Here is a 20,840-nt window from a genome sequence, read left to right on the forward strand (position 1 = left end):
ATCCGCTATTTGTTTCTTATTCTATCTTCTAGTTCTATTATTTGCACCACCCTGAGTAAATTATCTCTTAAATTACCATTTACATGTTACAAATTCTTATAATTTAGAACATGACTTCTATTCAACCAATCAGATTAATTCTACAAATAAAAAATTTCATTCCTCATCTCCTCCCCTTTCCACTTTACTATAGAAATATAATATTGACCAATAAGAAAATCACTTTTAATCTGCTATATATATATCGAGGTTACTCATTTCTGACATTAAAATTACACAGTCCGTTTAGAATTGCCTAATTGATAATAATACTGTTACATTTACGCGGATTTATTAAATACTGTATATTTTATTGGATTTATAGTTATTCCGTACAAAATAAGAAAGTAAGTTGACCGAAATTAGATTCAATTTTATATTTGATAGAAATTAGGTGAAGCAATTTTTTTCCTTTATCATTGTATCATAAAAGTTTCTAGACTTTAATATCTTTACTTGATATTTCTCAAAAGTTGAATGCTGTTGGTGATTTTGAACAATATAGATTGAATGATAGATGAGGCTAACATGGGATATATTTCCCTTAATATTTATATAAGTAATAAGAATATATACGTTTATTAATAATATTCAACCATTCGGCTTGATGAAACCGATAGAATGAGGTGCATTTAAATTAGCCAACAAATCTTCAGCTTGGATTTTCACATTTTGAACTTATTTCAGTGAAACAAACATTGAAACAAAAAAAAGGACTAAAGAGTTGTTTAGTCCTAGTACAGGATTTTTTGGAAACTAACTCACAGCCCGTTAGAAATTTAAAGACCTTCAAGTTTACTGACAAGTGATTAACATTCAGACAACTGAGCTGACATCTAATCACTAATATTTCTACATTAACTCTCACTTGTTCAAAATTTATTCATTATTAATATTAACCTCACAATCTGTTTCATTCGTACTTATTCCTGATGTCCACATAATCCTATATAGATATCACTCAGGATAATCTATCTATTTTAATTCGATTAAAGTATGACTCGATTTAACTGGTTACTAATCACTTGTTTACTTGACAACATTGTAAACATAATAATCCTTAGAACAGTAATAAATCAATAAACAACACGATGTTCTTTCCTTAATCCTTAGATAATCCGTAAAACATGTTTTAGTATTATTATTATCATCATCAGAATTGTTTGTAATCGTTTAAACTATTAAAATTATATTACTTATAATAGTAAACAATTATCACAATTTCAAATAACATACTTTAATAATATCGAGGTTAAAATTCTGTTCAATCATGTTATAGTAAGAATAGAAATGTTGAAGGTCAATAAAGTAGTATCATAGAGTGTTTAAGGATCTGAAATTATGAAAGGGTAGTTATTTGATTATTTTAAACAAAAATTCTGAATGTACTGTTAAAGTTTAATTTTTATTACTGTCTACATCATTTCTATCCAGATATTTGATCTCATATTGGACAGCTTGTTAAGTTTACTATGTTAATAGAGATGACAATCGTTTCTTCACTTTTAAAACATTTTTTTTAAATAGTTTAAATAACTTCTTTATCAGTTCCTATTTGAAAGTTGTATATATTGTTGTGATAAAAAGCTATGGGGATTCATATTGCACTTTTCAGATACTTTTCCTGTCTAAATTCCTTCTTAATCACCCACCGCCCCCAAATGCCCTGGTATGACCGAGAGTGGGGTGGGCCCGCCCTTACTCTCGAAATGCTCTCACACGGCCACGCGTATACAGCCTCTGTCAGGGAAGTCCTACTCACTGCCCCCTCGTACCACGGGTGTTATTTACGAAATTGAGAGGACGAAAAGCGAATGTCCGGCGCTTTAACAGAATCCCAAATCAATGGTGCACATGGACTCTAGCATCCTGCGGGAACAAATGGCGTATGAACCAATTGTTGGTCACCGGCTACCATGGGACTGCATCTCCTTACGATGCTCCACTGCCTGGTGGATCACACCTTCAGGTCGAAGGCTCGGGGTGTGGCCTCCTAAGAAAACCACCTGCTTCGGTTTGGGCACCCGAGCAGTATCACAACTCACACACAAATGTAATGACAATGAAAATGTGTGGCGCATACATATTTGGTGCCCTCTTGTACCAATATTTATGTGTTCAAATAAATAAATTAATTAATCACCCACCAGAATAGTATAGGATAGTATGTACATTTCATTAACTTTATGTCGTTACGGTACAACAGAGATCTAATAAAAGCTCTTAGTTATCGAATGAGTACTATATGGTCTGCTGATATAATTAAAGAAGAACCAAAAATAAAAACGGATACCATTGAAAGTTTATAAAAACAAATATATGACCACTGGTTAGGATTAGGGAAACACATAGTGAATAAGTATTCAATGTTCATGCAACCGGTCGGATTATGCATGAGTAAACTACATATTTATACTTGATATTTGTCTGTTAATCAATATTTCCATTTACAGGTTCCATTTCCACTAGATGAATTACGAATGTCAATACACTGTACAATCGAGTACCAATCAATTACTTACTTACTTACGCCTGTTACTCCTCGTGAAGGAACATAGGCCGCTCACTACCAATCAATCCTAAATCTAATTAATATTACTCTTACAACAAAAAATTACGTTATTTAATTGGTGAATTTTTATGTATTTAAATTACTATCAAGATAATATTCGACCTAATGTTATGAAGTTTGAAGTAGTCTTCAGATAAGTTTCGTTGAAACTAATCAGTAAGGTATGGTTCCTGTCAGATTTCTTATACATCTTATTGATGAGTTGCAGTAGGCAATAAATCTAGAACCAGTATTTCTTTCCAACCACCCTCAATTATCGAGGATTCAAACATAGATATTTAGTGTGTTAGATACATTTCAACATGACCAATAAAATTGCATAAGATAGATTATTTAAACGGGACATTTGTAACTACTCAGTGATGAATCATTTTCATATTGATCATAACACTTAAAACAACTTTCGGTCGAAATGAATACTTGAATCCATTAACTGTCGTTATTTTTATGACCTTTGAAGAAAAAGTTCTTTCATCAACTAATAACTAAACTCATAAGTACATTTGTTTAGTTGTCAAGATCCCGTTTAATTTAATCCTTAATTACCTATTAAAGTCATCATTGACCTTCTGTAATCAGTTAATCCCTGATATTATCACCTAATATAAATATAATTTAAACATGAATATCACAATTTAACCGCTATCTTCAAGTAACTAGTTATATTTTAGTCTAGAAAAAACACAGAGAAACCTACATACTTTAACCGTTAAATTAAACAGTTCATTCATTGTATTATGGCTATTTTCAATTTTATTGAAACATTTCTGTGGGTTGACATGTTATATACATAATACAAATAATTGATCAGTAATAAAACTGTTATAGAAACAGTTTATAAGAATGAGTATTAATCACTTGCGATAGTAATAAAAACAGATAAACAATGTTGGCTAATAACTGTGACTTATTAGAAGTAGACCTTCAATATAAGCGAATTATGGATATTGGCAAAAGACTTCAAAATTTAGTCTTTATTATCAATAACAAGATAATTTCAACGTTTATTAAATCATGATATAAACATCACACCTGTTGGACGAGTGAATGGCTTTCTGGATCAGTGTAAAAAGTTTTCCGTTGGGATTCTTGTCTTAAAAAAACGATATTAGTATAACCGACTTAGGTATTGATAGTGGCTAGCAGTGGAATCCAGGACGCGCGTCTCGTCCTATTTGGGAATCATCATCTCAGGGTTGATGTTCAATCTGGGACTCGAACCCAGTACCATTCGCTTCAAACGCCATCGCGTTATTCACTCAGCTACTGAGTCCTAATAGCCAGCTGACGAGTCCCAAATAGGACGAGACGTGCGTCCTGGATTCCACTGCTAGCCACTATCCATCATTGCTTACAAAAAGCTTGTGAATTAAGGTAATATCGAGGCGTACGCACAGTATGCACATATGCCAATAACAGACTGATCAGTTGTAGTCTTAAACCTCAATGGGAAGATACAAGCCAAACAATACCGACCTAGGTATTTCCTTGATAGTCATTAATCATTCATTCTAATACAAATCCATATTGTTCATCAATAATATGAAGGTTTCCATTTAGTTGACAAGTTCAAATCTCTTGATCTGAACTAATTCATATTACATCATTTTGCATTTGAGGTTAATCAAAATAATTTTATATTTTGTGTTATATTGTTCATGGTTTTAATCCATTAAGTTCAAATATTTGTTACAGTTGATTCTTAAAGATTTTACAATTTTATTTAAAATATGATTATACCCTCATGATAGTATAGTTACTATTAGGAATTCTAATTGTTATTTATTCAAATTTGAAGAGTTTTAGTGATTATCGTTAGTTTATAACTCTGAAAACATAATCGTTAGACTTACTGCCAATTTGAAGATCTTATGTTTTATCCTTGATGAACTCGTCTGTGACCCATACTAGTACGAAACATCTATCAAAATCTTGTTGGCTATTAATGTGACACCAGACTCAAGTTCTAGTTCATGGTATGGACATGGATTCGAATCCCACCTCCGACACACATTTACCTCTATCACTACTAGGGAAGTCCTACTCACCGCCTTCTCTCAATGGTGGTGTTGCTTAAGAAATTGAGAGGACAAAAAGCGAATGTCCGGCGCTTTAACAGGATCGGTGGATACGGACAAATCACCTAGGGGAGTTGGAAAACTCTGATTCCAAACCAATGATGCACATATATCCTGAGGGAACAAGTGGCACATAAACCTATTGTTGGTCACCGGCTACCATGGAACTGCGTCTCCCACCGTTCCTCCACTTCCTTGTGGATTAAACCTCTAGGTAAGGGACTCAGGGAGTGACTCCCGAAGGAAACCACCTGCTTCAGTTTAGGCTCCCGGACAGTATTCCAGCTCTCACACCTTGTACCAATCTTTGTGTGTTTAAATAAATGATAAAAAAAATCCTGATAGATTCATGACAAATATCAATTAATGAATAATAATGTTCACAGATTACTTTACCTATTCTACAATTTTTTATTATGATTTATTTGTTTGAACATAAATATTGGTACAATGGGGCACCAGATACATATGCCCCACACAATAATAATGAGAATGGGAAGAGATAAAGAATGTAAGGCGCATGTAAAAAAAGAACAATAACGAACAAAAATTAGTGTATGGTAGTGAAATAATAATAGTGGTGGGGGGAAGGGCACAGAAAGGTACAACCAGAAATAATTTTCCCAGTTAAGAAGTTACGGTCACTTTTCATGAAGAAAGTAAAAGAAGGTTACAGCAGGATCGCCACTGGCTTCTATTTTGAGCCATATCTGATAACGTCTCTAGCCACTGTGTTGCACCACCTCTAGGACCCCAACCAGGGATTCGTGAAGGAGCAACAAGAGTCAGTCCTGTACAGTGTCCTTTCATACCACGACACCATGTCATGCACTGACCACCTCTCCGCTTTTTCCAACCAGTCCTAGTGTCGGCAAATAATGCACGACGTGGAATTCTCTGGAACGACGTTCGTAGAACATGTCCAAGCCACCGAAGTCGATGTTTCAAGACAGTGAAACCAAATGAATTATTATTATTATTAATGGCTTTATTCAATATTATATTTTGGTACAATATATATCGTCTCTGTGCCCGAACACACGATGCCGAACCTCTGCATTACTAACATGGTGTATCCACTGGATGTCAGCAATCCTTCGGAGACAGCGATGATCGAACACAGAGAGTCGTCTAACGTCCTCAACTCGGAGGCCAGGTTTCACAAGCATAGAGCAAAACTGCTCTCACCGACGCGTTGTAGATCCGACCTTTTATAACCAGACTAACAACACGAAAGCGCCAAAGATGGTCCAGATTTGCATAAGCCGCTCATTATACGCGAACTGATCTCATCACACACTACCACGAGCACTTATGTAGCTACCTAGATACACGAACTTCTCGACTACTTCTATTTGCTCACCATCCAGGATGAGTACAGGATTAGAATAGTGCCAGTCTTGTAAAAGTACTTTACACTTATCAAAATTTTCAATGTTTTACTCTATTTAGTCTACTTGGTAACAAATTAACAATGATTTCATATAATCCATTTTTCATAGTTTAATCAGAAAATCCTTTGAAACAAATGAATGAATCAAATATGTTATATCATCGTCCATTATATCCACGTATGGGTGTACAACATATACATAAAGAATTTATTAAATTAGGAACAAAATTTGAAAATGAGAATTCAACTATCATAATGAAAAATTATAATTCTAATAAATTTTTAAAAAAAAATTCCATATCACTAATTGAACAACAAAAAAAAGAGAATAATAAATTACAAGAGAAATTGAAAACAATGAAAAATGGACAAATATTACTGAACACAATTATGCCAACTACAAGACAACCAATTAAAGCAAAGCATGTATTACGCAATCAAGATATATCTGAGTTGTAAGTGTATTGGTATTGGTAATGTGAATTTCTACTCTAATGTGTGGTTATTTGGGTATTAAACGTCTTCTATGAGATTGAAGGTTTTGAGTTCGATTCCTGGTATAATCGAACTAAAATAGGTGAAAGGAGGGTTTGTATCTTACAGATACAGTGATTAAAAGATATAGGATCTAATCATGAAAACTATTGCTTCATTATTATTCAAAAATGAATAGATAGACTTGTTCAAATGTCATAAATGTTTTTTTTCTACATTTGCACAGTTGTAATCATGAGTCGCTCTAAACTAGACAAGCACTGCAAACCTACAAGCACTGGAAGACCGTTTCATCCTAATACGAAACTCTTCAGCAGTGTGCATCCAAGACTTCGTACGTGTAATTCGAATCAAGAACCTCCGGTCTCGCACACTAAGGCTTAATCTCTAGACCATTAGGTCATTTATTATTTTAACAAAAAACATTTTAATATGATATTGGGTTTTAAAATCATATATAAATCACAGTGACTACATACATGTATTTAATCTCATAATACATGAATTTAATGACAGGTTAGAAAGTATATATATGATATATGTTAGTTAAGTGAACAGTATGTTCGTTAGAATATAGTTTCCAATGTAATAATTTAACGAAAACTAAAAAACGGATTGAATAAGAACACTATTTATGTCTACATTTATATAACCCGTAATTATGTATCGATTATAGTTGCTATGGTTGTTTCTAATATCCAAATATTAAGTATTTATATGTATATATATTTCATTTTTAGAAATACGTCCATGAGAAATGAACAGAATCCTTGTAATAGTTCAATTACTGATGATGTTAATTGTTGGAGGACAACTAACTGTGATGCAACTGAATCAAAAAAGGTTGTACATAGTCGTTCGGTTGTATCATCACCAACTGATTCATGTTCTTGTCAAACAATAAAAATATGTCCTAATCCAGATATACAAAGAAGAGTTAGTACAGATGGTGTTTCATTGACAAAATCACCAAGATTCACAGATTTAAGTTGGAGTAATGGTAAGATATTCAAACTCATTTTGAAAATTATCCTGTTAGGATTGATCAATAGATTGTTTTTTTCTCTCGACAGAATCATTAACGAATAAGACTGTAATGGTGAAATTGAGGTATTTCAGTCCATTTTCGGGCCAGTCGAAGGAAAAGTTGGTTTGCGTAAATTATATATAGCTTAAAATTTATGGTGTCACAATGGATATAAAGTTAAAATTTCGAACATATTCTTCTAGGCTGTTGATAGTTTTCTCCGTCCTCAAACCATAAAGACACCTGATAAAAGAATCGATCAGCTGGATCGTATGCCATTTTTTGGAAACAAAATAGATTTTTCAAGCTTACCTATATTATCTCAAAGTTGTTTGTACTGAGACTCATTAAATTATCTACGAAATGTCATTCATAGCTAACAACTTCGTAGTTGTACCGTAATCTGTAAACTTTTCTACATAATCTCCAAACTCCTATGTAAACAGTTATACTATAGCGACTGTCGAAATCAACGTCACTGGAGACGGATGCAAAACTAGAACTTTATAGTTGAAACTCAAATGACTCAGTGATTACAAATATAATGGCAGTCAGATATAAGCTGCGTTATTTATTTGAAAAAGGTTCTGAAATTAAAAAAAACTTGTGTTTATTTAATTCTTTTCTAGGCTGAATACATTCACCAAGTTATTTTAGTTTACAATTGTGATATATAAAAATTGTTGTTTAATCATATTTGAATTTGTGATAGATAAATCCACACCAGCAAAGCGACAGAATATAGAGCATTCCTGTATACCACCGGATGTGGATCTATCGAATAGGTAAGTCTATTGGTGATATCATTTTTTGTGTTACATTGAGAAATTCCCGATCTTAGAAGGGTAATTTTAACTCAGTCAGTTAGTACATGTAAAATATACTGAGGGGTTCCCAAAGAAACTATTTATGCGAACACTTCAGAATTCATTTTGTTTAAGGTATGTATAATCAAATAGCTGAATTCATGAGTCGATTTAAGCTAGACCACCACTAAAAATTTGGAAGCATTAGACGGCTGTTTCGTCCTGGTATAGGGCTCCTCAGTAGTGCGCATCCATGTACAGTGCTTCCAAGTTTTCAATGGTGATCTAGCTTAAATAGACTCATGAATTCAATTATTAAGTTACCACAATCTCCACAAAACCTCATTCTAATGTACAATCATATAGGGATTTGTTTGTTATTTGATTTAACGAATATCAGAATTACGTCTACTATTGACAATAGTAATCAATAAAAAAAAAGATAGTCTGTTCATAAAATAACTTGTTATAATCACTTTTTACAGGATTTACTGTGTCTGATTTTTCTTTTTACCAATGTATCTAGGAAAAATTGATCGACCTGGTGTTACCAAGTAGTATTTGATGATAATAAGAGTAATAATTATAATAATGACAATAATAATAATAATAAAGAAACTGCATAATCGTGTGTACCAGTTACTGACATGATCCGACAGATTGTTACTTCATAAAATGACTAAAGTTTAAGTGTAAAAACACCGAATCCTAATCCAAGAGAAGTGTGTGTCCTTGATTTAATCCAATATTAGTAAAGATTTTAACCCTTATTGACCTAGGTATCTGAAATGTGTTTTACGCACGAATAACCTTAGTATGTCCTGACATGTATTGATGGTTTGTGTATAAATAAGTCAGAAAAGATTAGGGGCTATCAAACTGATGGTATAGCATTCATTAGTTTGAGTTATTGTTTATTTGACTGAAGCATTTTGAGAGTAATGTCATTGCCTGACAGAAATTCATGCAAAAATCATAATTATTTTTTGTAGATTAGATGAAATAAAACAAATTAATTCATAATTTTTCTTACCCTCAATATTAAGTTTGAATCGTATGTTACAACTCTTATATATACTCGGAATTCTTATTAGTATTCTGTCATAAATATCACTTATATTCGGACAATTTTACTTTGTATGTTGTTAACTGCACTGATTCGAAGTGCAATAACAGGGTCTGATGAACATATGTGCCAAGTTTTACATTATTTCTGAACTTTTAACTGACCGATTGTTAAGTATTGATGATTTAACTCAACTAATGTATGCAGATTCATGTAGTCAGTTTTGAGTCACATATATGTGAGGGCTACTCGGTTTGTCAAACTGATGTAGGCGGACTTGGACCCGTAAAGGATGAAAATTGAATGCCTTAACTACTAACCCACTAATCCCTGATTGTTGCACGGATACAAAAAAGAAAAAGATGTCCACTATTCGAACACTTAGTGATTATTCATCTGATGGAAACAATTTTTTCATCTAGGTTTTACCATGGATTTTAATTTCGTAATTTACATTTAAGCAGATGTCATATTACATTTATTCCCCATTCAGTTAGATGTTTTCAATCAGGTATTCTCTTTTTTTCTATTCAAAAAATCAATAGAAACGACCAATTGTCAGAACATTCACTAAATTTTTCAATCAATCAAATCCCCACAAGTGATTATGCGTCAATGAATTCTCTCAACACCAATTCTTGTTTATCATCATCACAATCTAGTTTGAAAAAACAAACTGTTTCTTTAAAAAGACGTAGCCGATGGAGTATTGATATAACAAAACGATCTACACGTCGTAGTAGTACTGGAAGTTTAAAAGTGAAACAATTAGATATTGAACAAAACAATAAGAATTTAAATGTAAAAGATACAATTCTAGAGTCAAAATTAGAACGTTCTGATCTATTTAAAGTAATTAGACGATCAGCACGTCGAACATTAAGTAGTTTATGTAATGTATTACGATATTCTAATCCAAATTTGGCAACTGCCTTAAATAATTCAAATATAAATGACCATTATACAAGTTCTGATCCTGTTCAATTTGATGAACACCATATTGATACTTCTTTATCCACACAATCAGTTGAAGTAAATGATCTAGTAAAAGAAAACATTCATAACAGTCTTAATTCACAGAATAACACTGTTTTATCACGATTTGTAACATTGAAAAGACCTGATTTAAATGAACCATTCGGTTTATTCGTGATCAAATCTGAACAAGGTGAGATGATGTTTTTCTTAGTGTTAGTGATTAGCATATCTTTTTTTGTTTCTCTCCTATCAATCAAAGTGTAGATTTTATTGTTAGTCAAATCTCTTAATTGACAATATATGTTATTATCTGGATTTGTCTCTTTACTTGTCAGATTATGTTCACTGAATTCATGGATACTGACTGAAAAATGACAATAGTTTCATTTCATTGTGTTTAAGAATTAAGAATCTCAGAAAAATTCCTAAAACAGTTGAAATCTAATGTCAGATATTTTGGATCATTTCGATAGCTTAAACTAATGTACACCTAATATCAGATTAGGCATAATACATTCTACAAGTGTTGGCTTAATAGTTAAATTATTTGGTTTGTAAAGATTAGATCATAGTTTTTGTATTTCTTTTTACATTCTACTGTTTGAACAATGAAGTAAAAACTTAGAATATAAAACTTTTAGTTCATTGGCAAATGTATTAATTGATATGCATTTCATTCTTGAATCAGACGTTTTGTAATAGTCGTATTTATTCATTTTGAGATGTTCTTTTATTATATTTATTATCTGTTTTGACTCACTTAAGAGTAAATAGGCGGCTTAAACTTAGAAATTTTTTCATTACCATGTGATGATTGTATATATGTTTAGAGCACTAATGGTTTATAATCATAATATTTCAACCGATTCAAGCACCTACAATTTTTACTATATTTCAAACAACTTATTCTTCTTATTATTTATTTTAACACAGATATTGGTACAAGGAGGCACCAAATACATATGCGCCACACAAATCTCATTTGATTTGTGTGAGGGCTGTGATACTGCTCGGGTCCCAAAACCGAAGGAGGTGGTTTTCTTAGGGAGCCACACCTGGAGTCTTCGACCTGAAGGTCTGATCCACCAGGCAGTGGAGCTTTGTAAGGAGATGCATTCCCATGGTAGCCGGCGAACAACGATTGGTTCATACGCCATTAGTCCTCTCAGGATACTGGAGTCCATGTGCACCATTGGTTTGGAATCAGGGTTTTCCAACTCCCCTAGGTGAACTCTCCGTGTCCACCAATCCGGTTAAAGCGCCGGACATTCGCTTTTTGTCCTCTCATTTTTGTAAACAACACCCTCGCCACGAGAAAGCAGTGAGTAGGACTTCCCTGACAGAGGCTATATACGCGTGGCCACATGAGAGCATTTCGGAAGGGAGAGCGGACTCTCCCCACTTTTGGCCGTACCAGGGCATTTGGGGACTTAGTGATTTTTATTTCATTTACTTTTATTTAAGTAAACAGGTACAATCACTAACCTACTTATGATAAGTGTGGCTCAAACATGTGAACAAAAATAAGTTAAATTTTTATCAATAATAGGTTGTAGAGGTTGTTTAATTTCATTGAAATCATGAACCGATTGATTTCAAACAATGAAACCATTTTGCTGATTCAATGGTCTAGAGATTAAGCGTTTGAATACAAGATCGAATGTTCTTTGTTCACTCCCTCTATGTAGGGTAGTGGATGGTCACTCCTGAGGAGACCTACACCGGAACGAAAAGGTTATCCAGTATATCTATGTTTTTAATGGTGGTTGTTAATATGTTATGCTAATCATTAGAATCATTATAATAATGAACTATTGCTTAATTATATTGTTCATTTTTTTCACAGGTTATCGTATTACTCGTTTATCAGAACGATTCATTCAAAATAATCCAACGAATCAAATATCTATTGGTGATGAAATTATTCAAGTAAATAAAATTGATTCAATTAAATTTACTATTCATGAATTACAAGAATTATTTCAAAAAAGTCAAACACTTTTATTGACAATTATTCATCCATTACATTAACTAGATCTCTTATCCTACCATTTATCGGTACTCATTTAATCTATCAATAAGTAAAGATCACTATGCGAAGGGGTTTTGTGGAGATTGTAGCAATTTCAATTGACTCATGATCTCAACTTTTGAAAGTGAAGATCAATTTGAAAATCACATTGTATCATTCTATTAAGTGATAGTTTACAATAGTTTATATATAGAGTTCTATATTCAAATGTTCATCTCAAAGTTTTACCTGTTTTATTATTACTATTATCAAATAGTTTGATGGTTTATTTTGTAAACATTTACTTATTTATTTTTCTATTTATTTTGTAACTTTTCATTATTATTACTTTTGTGCATAGAATATAAATAAGAGATTGATTTATATAAATGATATTGTTGTCATTATTATTAACTATTGTTGATAATGAGAAGTGAATGATTCAATTTTGGGTTAGAAACATAAAATGTTAGGCAGATACATTAAATCGGTTGAATCTATTGAGAAGTTCCATAATAGGACGAAATGGCCATCCAGTGTTTCCAGGTTTTCTATGGTGGTCTAGTCTCAAGTGAAACATGGCCGGTAAGAGTAGAGGATATACGTAGGTTACTAGTATTTGATCATAGGTTTCTTCGAAACATTGCTCGTATATCCTGGGACCATCGAGTAAGTAACGCAGTTGTTAGGAAACGTGTACTAGGTAAGGATGGCAAATCCATTGATGAAGTAGTGAAACTTCATCAGTTGAGATGGCTGGGACACGTGTTACGTATGCCCAACCACCGACTACCTCGACGTGCGATGTTCAGTGGTATAGGAGTAGGTTGGAAGAAAGCTAGGGGTGGCCAAACCAAAACATGGCACAAGTCCATGAAGTCACTGACAAGTGAACTGAGTCATGTTGTTAGGTGTAGACTACCTGGTTGGGGACCACGAGATGATAGCAACCGATGGTTAGAGACCCTGAATGACATGGCTCAAAATCGTTTGCAATGGCGCAGATGCATCCACTCTCTGTGTTCTCCCAAATTCTAATCTTCTGAATACTTCATGTCCCTTTTTTCCTCTTTCCAAATTTATTTCACTGGATTATACTCTTTAAATAACATCTCCAAACACTAATCTTCCCGATTACTGCTTATACTCTTATTACCTCTACCACTACGGGATTTGAATCGACAACTGCATCTCTGTGCTAATGTGGTATGGCAACTCGAACTGATGTACGTACGTACGAAGTTCTACGTTGTTACTGACTGACTTATGGTCTTAACTATTAAAATTACTATAATATTTATAAAAACCCCTTCTGATATGAATAAGGTGATTGGAATATGTATTATCTATGAATAACCATCTCCTATCTCGACATGCGATATTAACCGGTGTATAAATGGATTGAAAAAAAGATAGTAATCTAATTAGACACGAATTAATATTGAATATTTTCTTTAAATAACCTAATTGTTCACATGACATAGTGAGGTCAGAATTGTGCAGTTTACAGTTCTAGGATAATATATAGAGTTTAAATCAGGAACTGGTGTTAGTGGATGTCTTCAACTGTGTACGTTGCCAAATGTATTACAGACAGTCGAAATCATGACTTCCAGACTCGCGCACGAACACTTGACCTTTATACTACTGAACCAGGTACCGATGGTGTAATTTCAATAAATTGATGGTAGTGACCAACCATCTATTATTACCTAAGGTAAACAACTCTCTAACATTCGACTTGTTTAAACTCCTATGTTTACAATTTTTCGCAAGAAAATATACACAAAAATCATATAACTGAGACTAGTTGTTATGTGATCGTTAACGAATATTAACACAAATTCTCAGTGGTTCAGTTGGTTAAGCGCATGGCGCGAGACTGATAGGTCCTGGGTTCGAATCTCGCGAGGTGCGGAATCGTGGATGTGCACTGCCGAGGAGTCCCATACTAGGACGAAACGGCCGTCCAGTGCTTCCAGGTTTTCCATAATGGTCTAGCTTCAATTGACTCATGATTTCAATCTGTGAAATTTCTAAAATCTCCACAAAACCCATTCTGATAATAATTTAGTCTTGCTGATCTATTTAAACAAAAATCTCAAATTGAATCTTTGAAGTAACTTTAAATGTTTGAAATTGTTTTTTTAGTTTCCTTTTAATCATATCCATGAAATAACCTTCAAATTTGTGTTAAGAAATCTTATCTAGTTTATATAAAATGTACTTTTACAATAATATTTTCTGATGTTAACGGAATCCATCTGAATATCTACCATTATAGGTTAATAATAATAATTATTATTATTATGAGAACAACTCAGATTGTTGATCACCATATCGATTTTTGCAATTGACCTTATAAATATTAATAAAACATTTGAAAAAAAAATTATCTTTCACATATTGATTATTCCTTACTATATCACACTTTCTATATACTTGATGTATTACATAATCATACCTGTTCCAGTCTGGTCATCCGAATAGTATTACAGCTCACACACATATCCATTCGGTGCCCCTTTGTACCAATATTTATGTGCTCAAGTAAATAATTAAATACATAATCATATTCATAAATTAGTTAAGAGAAATAGTATATTAATAATAAATCAATAGTTGTTTTTATTTTAACTTATTTCTAGCTGTCTTTTTAAAAAAAATAAAATATCAGCCAAATATGGTTTATAATAAGTGGATAACGCGATGGCGTTTGAAATGAAAGGTACTGGGTTTGAGTCCTAGAGTGAACATCAATTATGAGATATAGGTACATCCAGTCGGCGAGTCCCAAATAAGATGAAACACGCATCCTGTATTCCACTACTAGCCATTATCCATCTTTACTTATAAAGCTTGCGAATTAAGGCAATACGCACAGTATGTACATATGCCAATATGAGACTGATTAATTGCAGTCCTAAATATCAATGGGAAAATTCAATTGATTCATGATTTGAACTATTGAAATTTCTAAAATCTCCACACAACCACTTCTGATAATAATCATTTGCTCACTAGTGACTGACTTCAAGAGGCATTTCCTGGAGTTCTAGTGAGAAGCCGTTACCAATAAGATATCAGCTCACTGAAGACAATGGTGTACGGTGGCGTAGTTTCGTGGGTTGGTTGAAGTTAGACATTAACACTGTTGGATACCGGCCGGCTCAGTGGTCTAATGGTTAGGCGCTCGGGCGCGAGACTGATAGGTCCTGGGTTCGAATCTCGTGGGGGGCGGGATCGTGGATGCACACTGATGAGGAGTCCCATACTGGGACGAAACGGCCGTCCAGTGCCTCCAAGTTTTCCATGGTGGTCTAGAACCAATTGTTTCATGATTTCAACTATTGAAAATTCAAGTAAACAATTTAATTTATTTTAATTTAAAGTGTCATCAACCAGAGTTAGCTTTAAAAAACCAGGAAGAAACAAACAGCCGTATTAAACTTTTTTTACTAAAATATGGTCATCTGCTTATTGATGAATTGTGTCGAGTTCGGTCAAATCAAAAGGTGATACTCATCATTAATCTCATATGGCGAATTGATTGAGATTGAAAGCATATACCATTGATTCCCTACAAACTGATCTACAAGTTAAGTTTTCCATTCGGGAGCGTAGATATTCATGTACTCAGTAATTTTATACATTAGGAAGTAAGAGATGTACATGAGTGCTGCCAATCCATGACGGATACCAACCACAAATTTCGTATGATGTTTATATTTTACAAATTCCTAAGGAATGATAATTATGCATCATTTCCATGGAATGAAATTATTGAAATTAGGTTTTAGTAAGGTATTAAATTTTTATAGATAATACTGCTTAATTTCGTTTCTATGGTATAATTATATTTACTAGATGGTTGAAGATAGTTGGTAAGAATTCATGAAATTAAGTTTTATATTGGTTGATATTTATTGGCAATTGCACTCCACAGCTTTGAAAACAGCTATGTTCACTATCCTCAGCAGTTTCATCCTGATTTACGGATGTAAATATTATGACACAGCTTTCCAGATAGTAAGTAACCAAAATTTGTCACTGAATGCTTACAGCGTTATAATGTAAATATGTATTTCACAGATATTTGTAAGATTAGATAGCAACCTATAGAACAATTGAAAATCAAGGTATACTGTGATGTTGTTACATTCTATTTAGAACTTTTTAGTAGTATATATCTAGTGTTATATTGACTAAATATAACATTTACATGTATTCATATTCATTCCCTATATATGAGCTTTCTATTCATATTTCATTCAAACCAAATTTATTATTCTCTTCAGTAGCTATTTTACAATAAAGATATATTTCAGATCAAATGAGAAGGCAACTGAATGACTGATTAAACAAAGTCACTTGATTTCATTAAATATTGACTAAATATGTGGGTATATACATTTCGACGTATTCCTTTCCTTATACCAAATTCAATTACCTTGTGTGTGTGTGTGTGTGTGAGAGAGAGAGAGAGTATATTTAACCAAAGATTAAATCGTTAATCTCAGAGAAGTTAATTATTATTATAGTTCAAATGTTTATAACAATTAATTGTTTTATTTTCAAATGGACAAATCATAACTGATTTATACAAATATATGCATATTTCAAGTTGAATAATTGAAGCTATCTAAACCTTGGGAAAAAAACAACAACGTTCAACAACCATTTTCCCCCACCACCCCCCACAATCCAAACACATACACACATGAAAAAAAAACAACATTTCTTTATTACAAAATAGATACTAAAATATATCATGTGTAGCTGTTTACGCTTGTTTGTATGTATGGATAGGAGGAGAGGTATGTATAAGAATAAAATAAATGACCAGTTAGTTATTGGGATAATTAACCTAATTCATTTGTATTATATAATCTGACAATATCAAATAACCAACGTTAATTAATTAACAAAACAAAACAAAAATTCCCACATTTCTCAATTTAACTTAAATATTTTACTAAAACAAATACAATCAGAATATGATTGCAATAACAGATAAACAAATACATACAATTTTCATTATAATAAATCTATGCTGGATAGAAGATAGAACGTATACAATTGTGTATTCCATATTGATTTGATTGGTTTCTAATAAAAAAAAAGAATAATAAATAATTAGTATGATCAGTTCGAAAGTTATGAAATGCCTCAGTGAAAATAATAATAAAACAGAATGGTGGATTGAAAATGTACACTGTTTTTTTTAATATTTTTATTTTATGTATCTTTATGGGAGGAACTATAAATGGTAATAAATATGAAGCCAAATATAACGTAGATTGTTATGTATATGGTAAGGGGGATATACCAGTTAGAAAAATTCGGTTTTCTTAGTCAATATTATTAGCGAAAATTTAAGTTTATATATGTAGTAAACAATTAAATGTTAAATGATTATTAGTTTCAGTGAAAAATAACAAGCCTAAATGTATGTTGTATCAATTAGTTACAGTGATGTTGAGTTTGTACAACTAACTTTCTTGGTGTTAAATAACGGCTAAAGTGAAGAGTTTTTTTTCTTGAGATCATGAATCAATCAATGTTAGACCGCCATTGAAAACCTGGAAGCACTGAACGGCCATTTCGTCTTAGTATGAGACTCTTTTGCGGTATCCATTCACGATCCCACACATGGGACTCGAATCCTAGACCTCCGGTCTAAAGTAAATGCTTTATCTCTAGTCCATTGGGACGGGAGCCAAAGGTGTTAATGATTAACTTCAACTAAACTATGATATTGCGCGACCATTGATCGGTTCATGGTCTCAATAAAAACTCAACAATCTCCACAACCCTATACTGATAAAGTAAAAAAATTAGCTGAAATTCTAATCAAGACTCATGATTTTGATAAAGCAGGGGTATACAAGTAACATAAAATGCGGATGAGTCCCAAACTTCATAACATAGAACTAATGAGAGTAATTTAGGAAACTTATAAAGCAAATTTATTTACAGGCTATTATACTTTTGGATAGCGAACAATATTGAGATCTAAGATATGTATTTCGTCTTATTTGAGATTTGTCAGCAGGATGTGGCTAGATTCCAATGTTGATGCATGGGAGCTGAGATTCGAAACTTGTATCTGTCGCTTTACATGTCAACAATCAGCCCACTAAGCTATTGAGTCCCAGTAGTTACCAGCCTGTTTGACACTTATCTACAGTTTACGATCACTGTGTTTCTAAAGACGTCTTATAACCCTTTGAGGCAAGTCGATCTATTCCAGCTAACCACGAGTTTGACGATAAATATAGGTTTTTAACGTAAGAAAATTCTGCAAAGTTTGCCTAAGCACCAAAAAGCCTGGAAGTTGTAGTGTATTATCGAGTATGAAGCAGCAGCTGCATCTGATAGCTCCCAGAATCTCTTTTAGTTCATCCGAGCCACTGGCAGCAAGTCTGGTGTTTCACAATCTGTAGAACTGATGGTATGCAGATCAATAATATCTAATTTTCAGGATGGACACTCTTCTAATTAATCTAGCAACACGTGGACTGTGAGGCTGAGTGACTCAAATTCAAATCCCACTAACAGTATCGGTTACCTGAAGGTATGGATTGTTGACCAGTAAAAAAATTATTCAAAATCTACAATTGAAGTCTCCGTCCAATTATCTCCAACCACCTAAGATACTTTCTGTTTAAGTTGTTACAAATCACATGTTCATTACTTTAACATTTTTAATATTTTTCAAATCTCTATCAATCAATCAACCACATAGACTAATCTCTCAATTGTACAAATATTCACAAGTCACCAAATTAAACAAAATACACTATCTACCTACTGATGAATTATTGTCTAATGAATTTATTTGTAATTTCAATAATTGAGATCATGAGTCAAATTGAAGCTAGACCACCAATGAAAACCTGGAAACACTGGATGACCGTTTCGTCCTATTATGGGACTCCTCAGCAGTGCACATCCACGACCCCGCCTCACGAGATTCGAACCCAGGACCTATCGGTCTCATGCACGAACGCCTAAACTCTAGACCACTAAGACGGCATCCAATGGTGTTAATGTCCCTAAAATTTCCGAGATTTTTCTTTCTTTCCTTTAAAAAAATGTTTACCTACATTTGTTTCAAATTACCTATCATAAACTGAAAACGAATGGGCAGGTATTACATAGAATAATAAAATTCAGTCAGGTGTACACAAATGAACATAATGAATATTTTATCTTCTTAATTTACAAGTGGTAATTCTTAATGAACAAATGATTGAATCAATGAAAATAAAGGGATTATGTTATTTTTTTTTCAAGAATTAGCTTTTTTGTTTGTTTGTTTGTAGAGATTTGGTGTTAAATCAAAACCTACATACATACACAGAAGTACAGGTTATGAGAATTATCATCGTTTTAAGGTAATCAAAGTTAATAAGGGAACACTCAAGAATATGTGTTAACTAAACAAATAAAAACTACCATCAACTATGTAATTAAAAAGAGATAAATATGAGTGAATGGGATTAAAAATAAACGTGACATAAAATATTTAGAATTAATCAATATTTTACGAGGGACTAATTACGATTGAGTTGAATTACTTTGTTCCATATTTCAGACATTGCATCTATTCTATAAATGAAAAAATATATAACTAGTCTAGTCAGAATATACTATCTTAACGAATCACATATGCGCACTGCTGAGAAGTCCTATACTAGGACGAAACGGTCATCTAGTGCTTCCAAATGAAGAATATCTGTAGCTCAATATGTGAATGTTGATGTTATGATCTCTAAAGTAGATGGTTGCTCTTCTGAACAATATTATCGGAATTTACTTTATAGACTAGTCTTTTTCTCTAGAGCTAAGTGTTTTATTTACCATATTCTAAACAAATGTATTAATTAGTTTTAGTATCAGAAGAGGTTTTGTAGAGATTGTAGTAATTTAAGTAGTTGAGATCATGAGTCAAATTAAAGCTAGACCACCATGAAAAACCTGGGAGCACTGGAAGGCCGTTTCGTCCTATTGCGGGATTCCTCAGTAGTGCGCATCCACGAACCCGCCTCGCGGGATTCCAACCCAGGACCTAACTAATCAGTTTTACATAATCAAAATTTCAATTTTATAGATCAAAATAATTGTTCAGATTCTGTTCAAATATAATTCTTTAGTAACTATATAAAAATAAACTGAATAAGAGACAAAAAGTAGTATGCCAACTGTATGTAATGGGTCTAAAAAAATTTTTAATTCTGAAAAGAGACATTTATTTCTTAGACAAATGTTATGTTTATTTGTACACCTGTCTATCTATTTCTCTACCTACCTACCTACCTATCTTGTTGTCTGCTTCAGATAATCATTACATCATTCAGTTCTCGTTAAAG

General features: G+C 32.8%; 1 protein-coding gene across 2 annotated transcripts; it reads left to right on the top strand.

Annotated features, from left to right (window-relative positions):
- Nucleotides 1–271: 271 nt before the first annotated feature.
- On the top strand, nucleotides 272–12,821 carry MS3_00006922 (uncharacterized protein). Of its 2 annotated transcripts, none has more exons than XM_012937847.2 (6): nucleotides 272–386; nucleotides 6,192–6,537; nucleotides 7,318–7,577; nucleotides 8,317–8,389; nucleotides 9,941–10,644; nucleotides 12,301–12,821. In XM_012937847.2, the coding sequence occupies exons 2-6, from the start codon at nucleotides 6,218–6,220 to the stop codon at nucleotides 12,483–12,485; spliced, it is 1,542 nt and encodes a 513-aa protein (XP_012793301.1). In that variant the 5' UTR covers nucleotides 272–386; nucleotides 6,192–6,217; the 3' UTR covers nucleotides 12,486–12,821. The 2 variants fall into 2 exon arrangements, with proteins under 2 accessions (XP_012793301.1, XP_051068352.1); XM_051215162.1 differs by having other exon boundaries at nucleotides 10,022–10,644.
- Nucleotides 12,822–20,840: the final 8,019 nt, after the last annotated feature.

This window comes from Schistosoma haematobium, chromosome 2, assembly GCF_000699445.3.
Source record: "Schistosoma haematobium chromosome 2, whole genome shotgun sequence".
Classification (NCBI taxonomy): domain Eukaryota; kingdom Metazoa; phylum Platyhelminthes; class Trematoda; order Strigeidida; family Schistosomatidae; genus Schistosoma; species Schistosoma haematobium.

What these genes read in the sequence shown, in the direction of transcription:
- MS3_00006922 (XM_012937847.2), top strand. Translation starts at nt 6,218, where the DNA reads ATGAATGAATCAAATATGTTATATCATCGTCCATTATATCCACGTATG. An exon ending in AGATTTAAGTTGGAGTAATG is followed by an intron (nt 7,578 to 8,316) that starts GTAAGATATTCA and finishes AATTTGTGATAG; the next exon opens with ATAAATCCACACCAGCAAAG. An exon ending in GATGTGGATCTATCGAATAG is followed by an intron (nt 8,390 to 9,940) that starts GTAAGTCTATTG and finishes ACATTTAAGCAG; the next exon opens with ATGTCATATTACATTTATTC.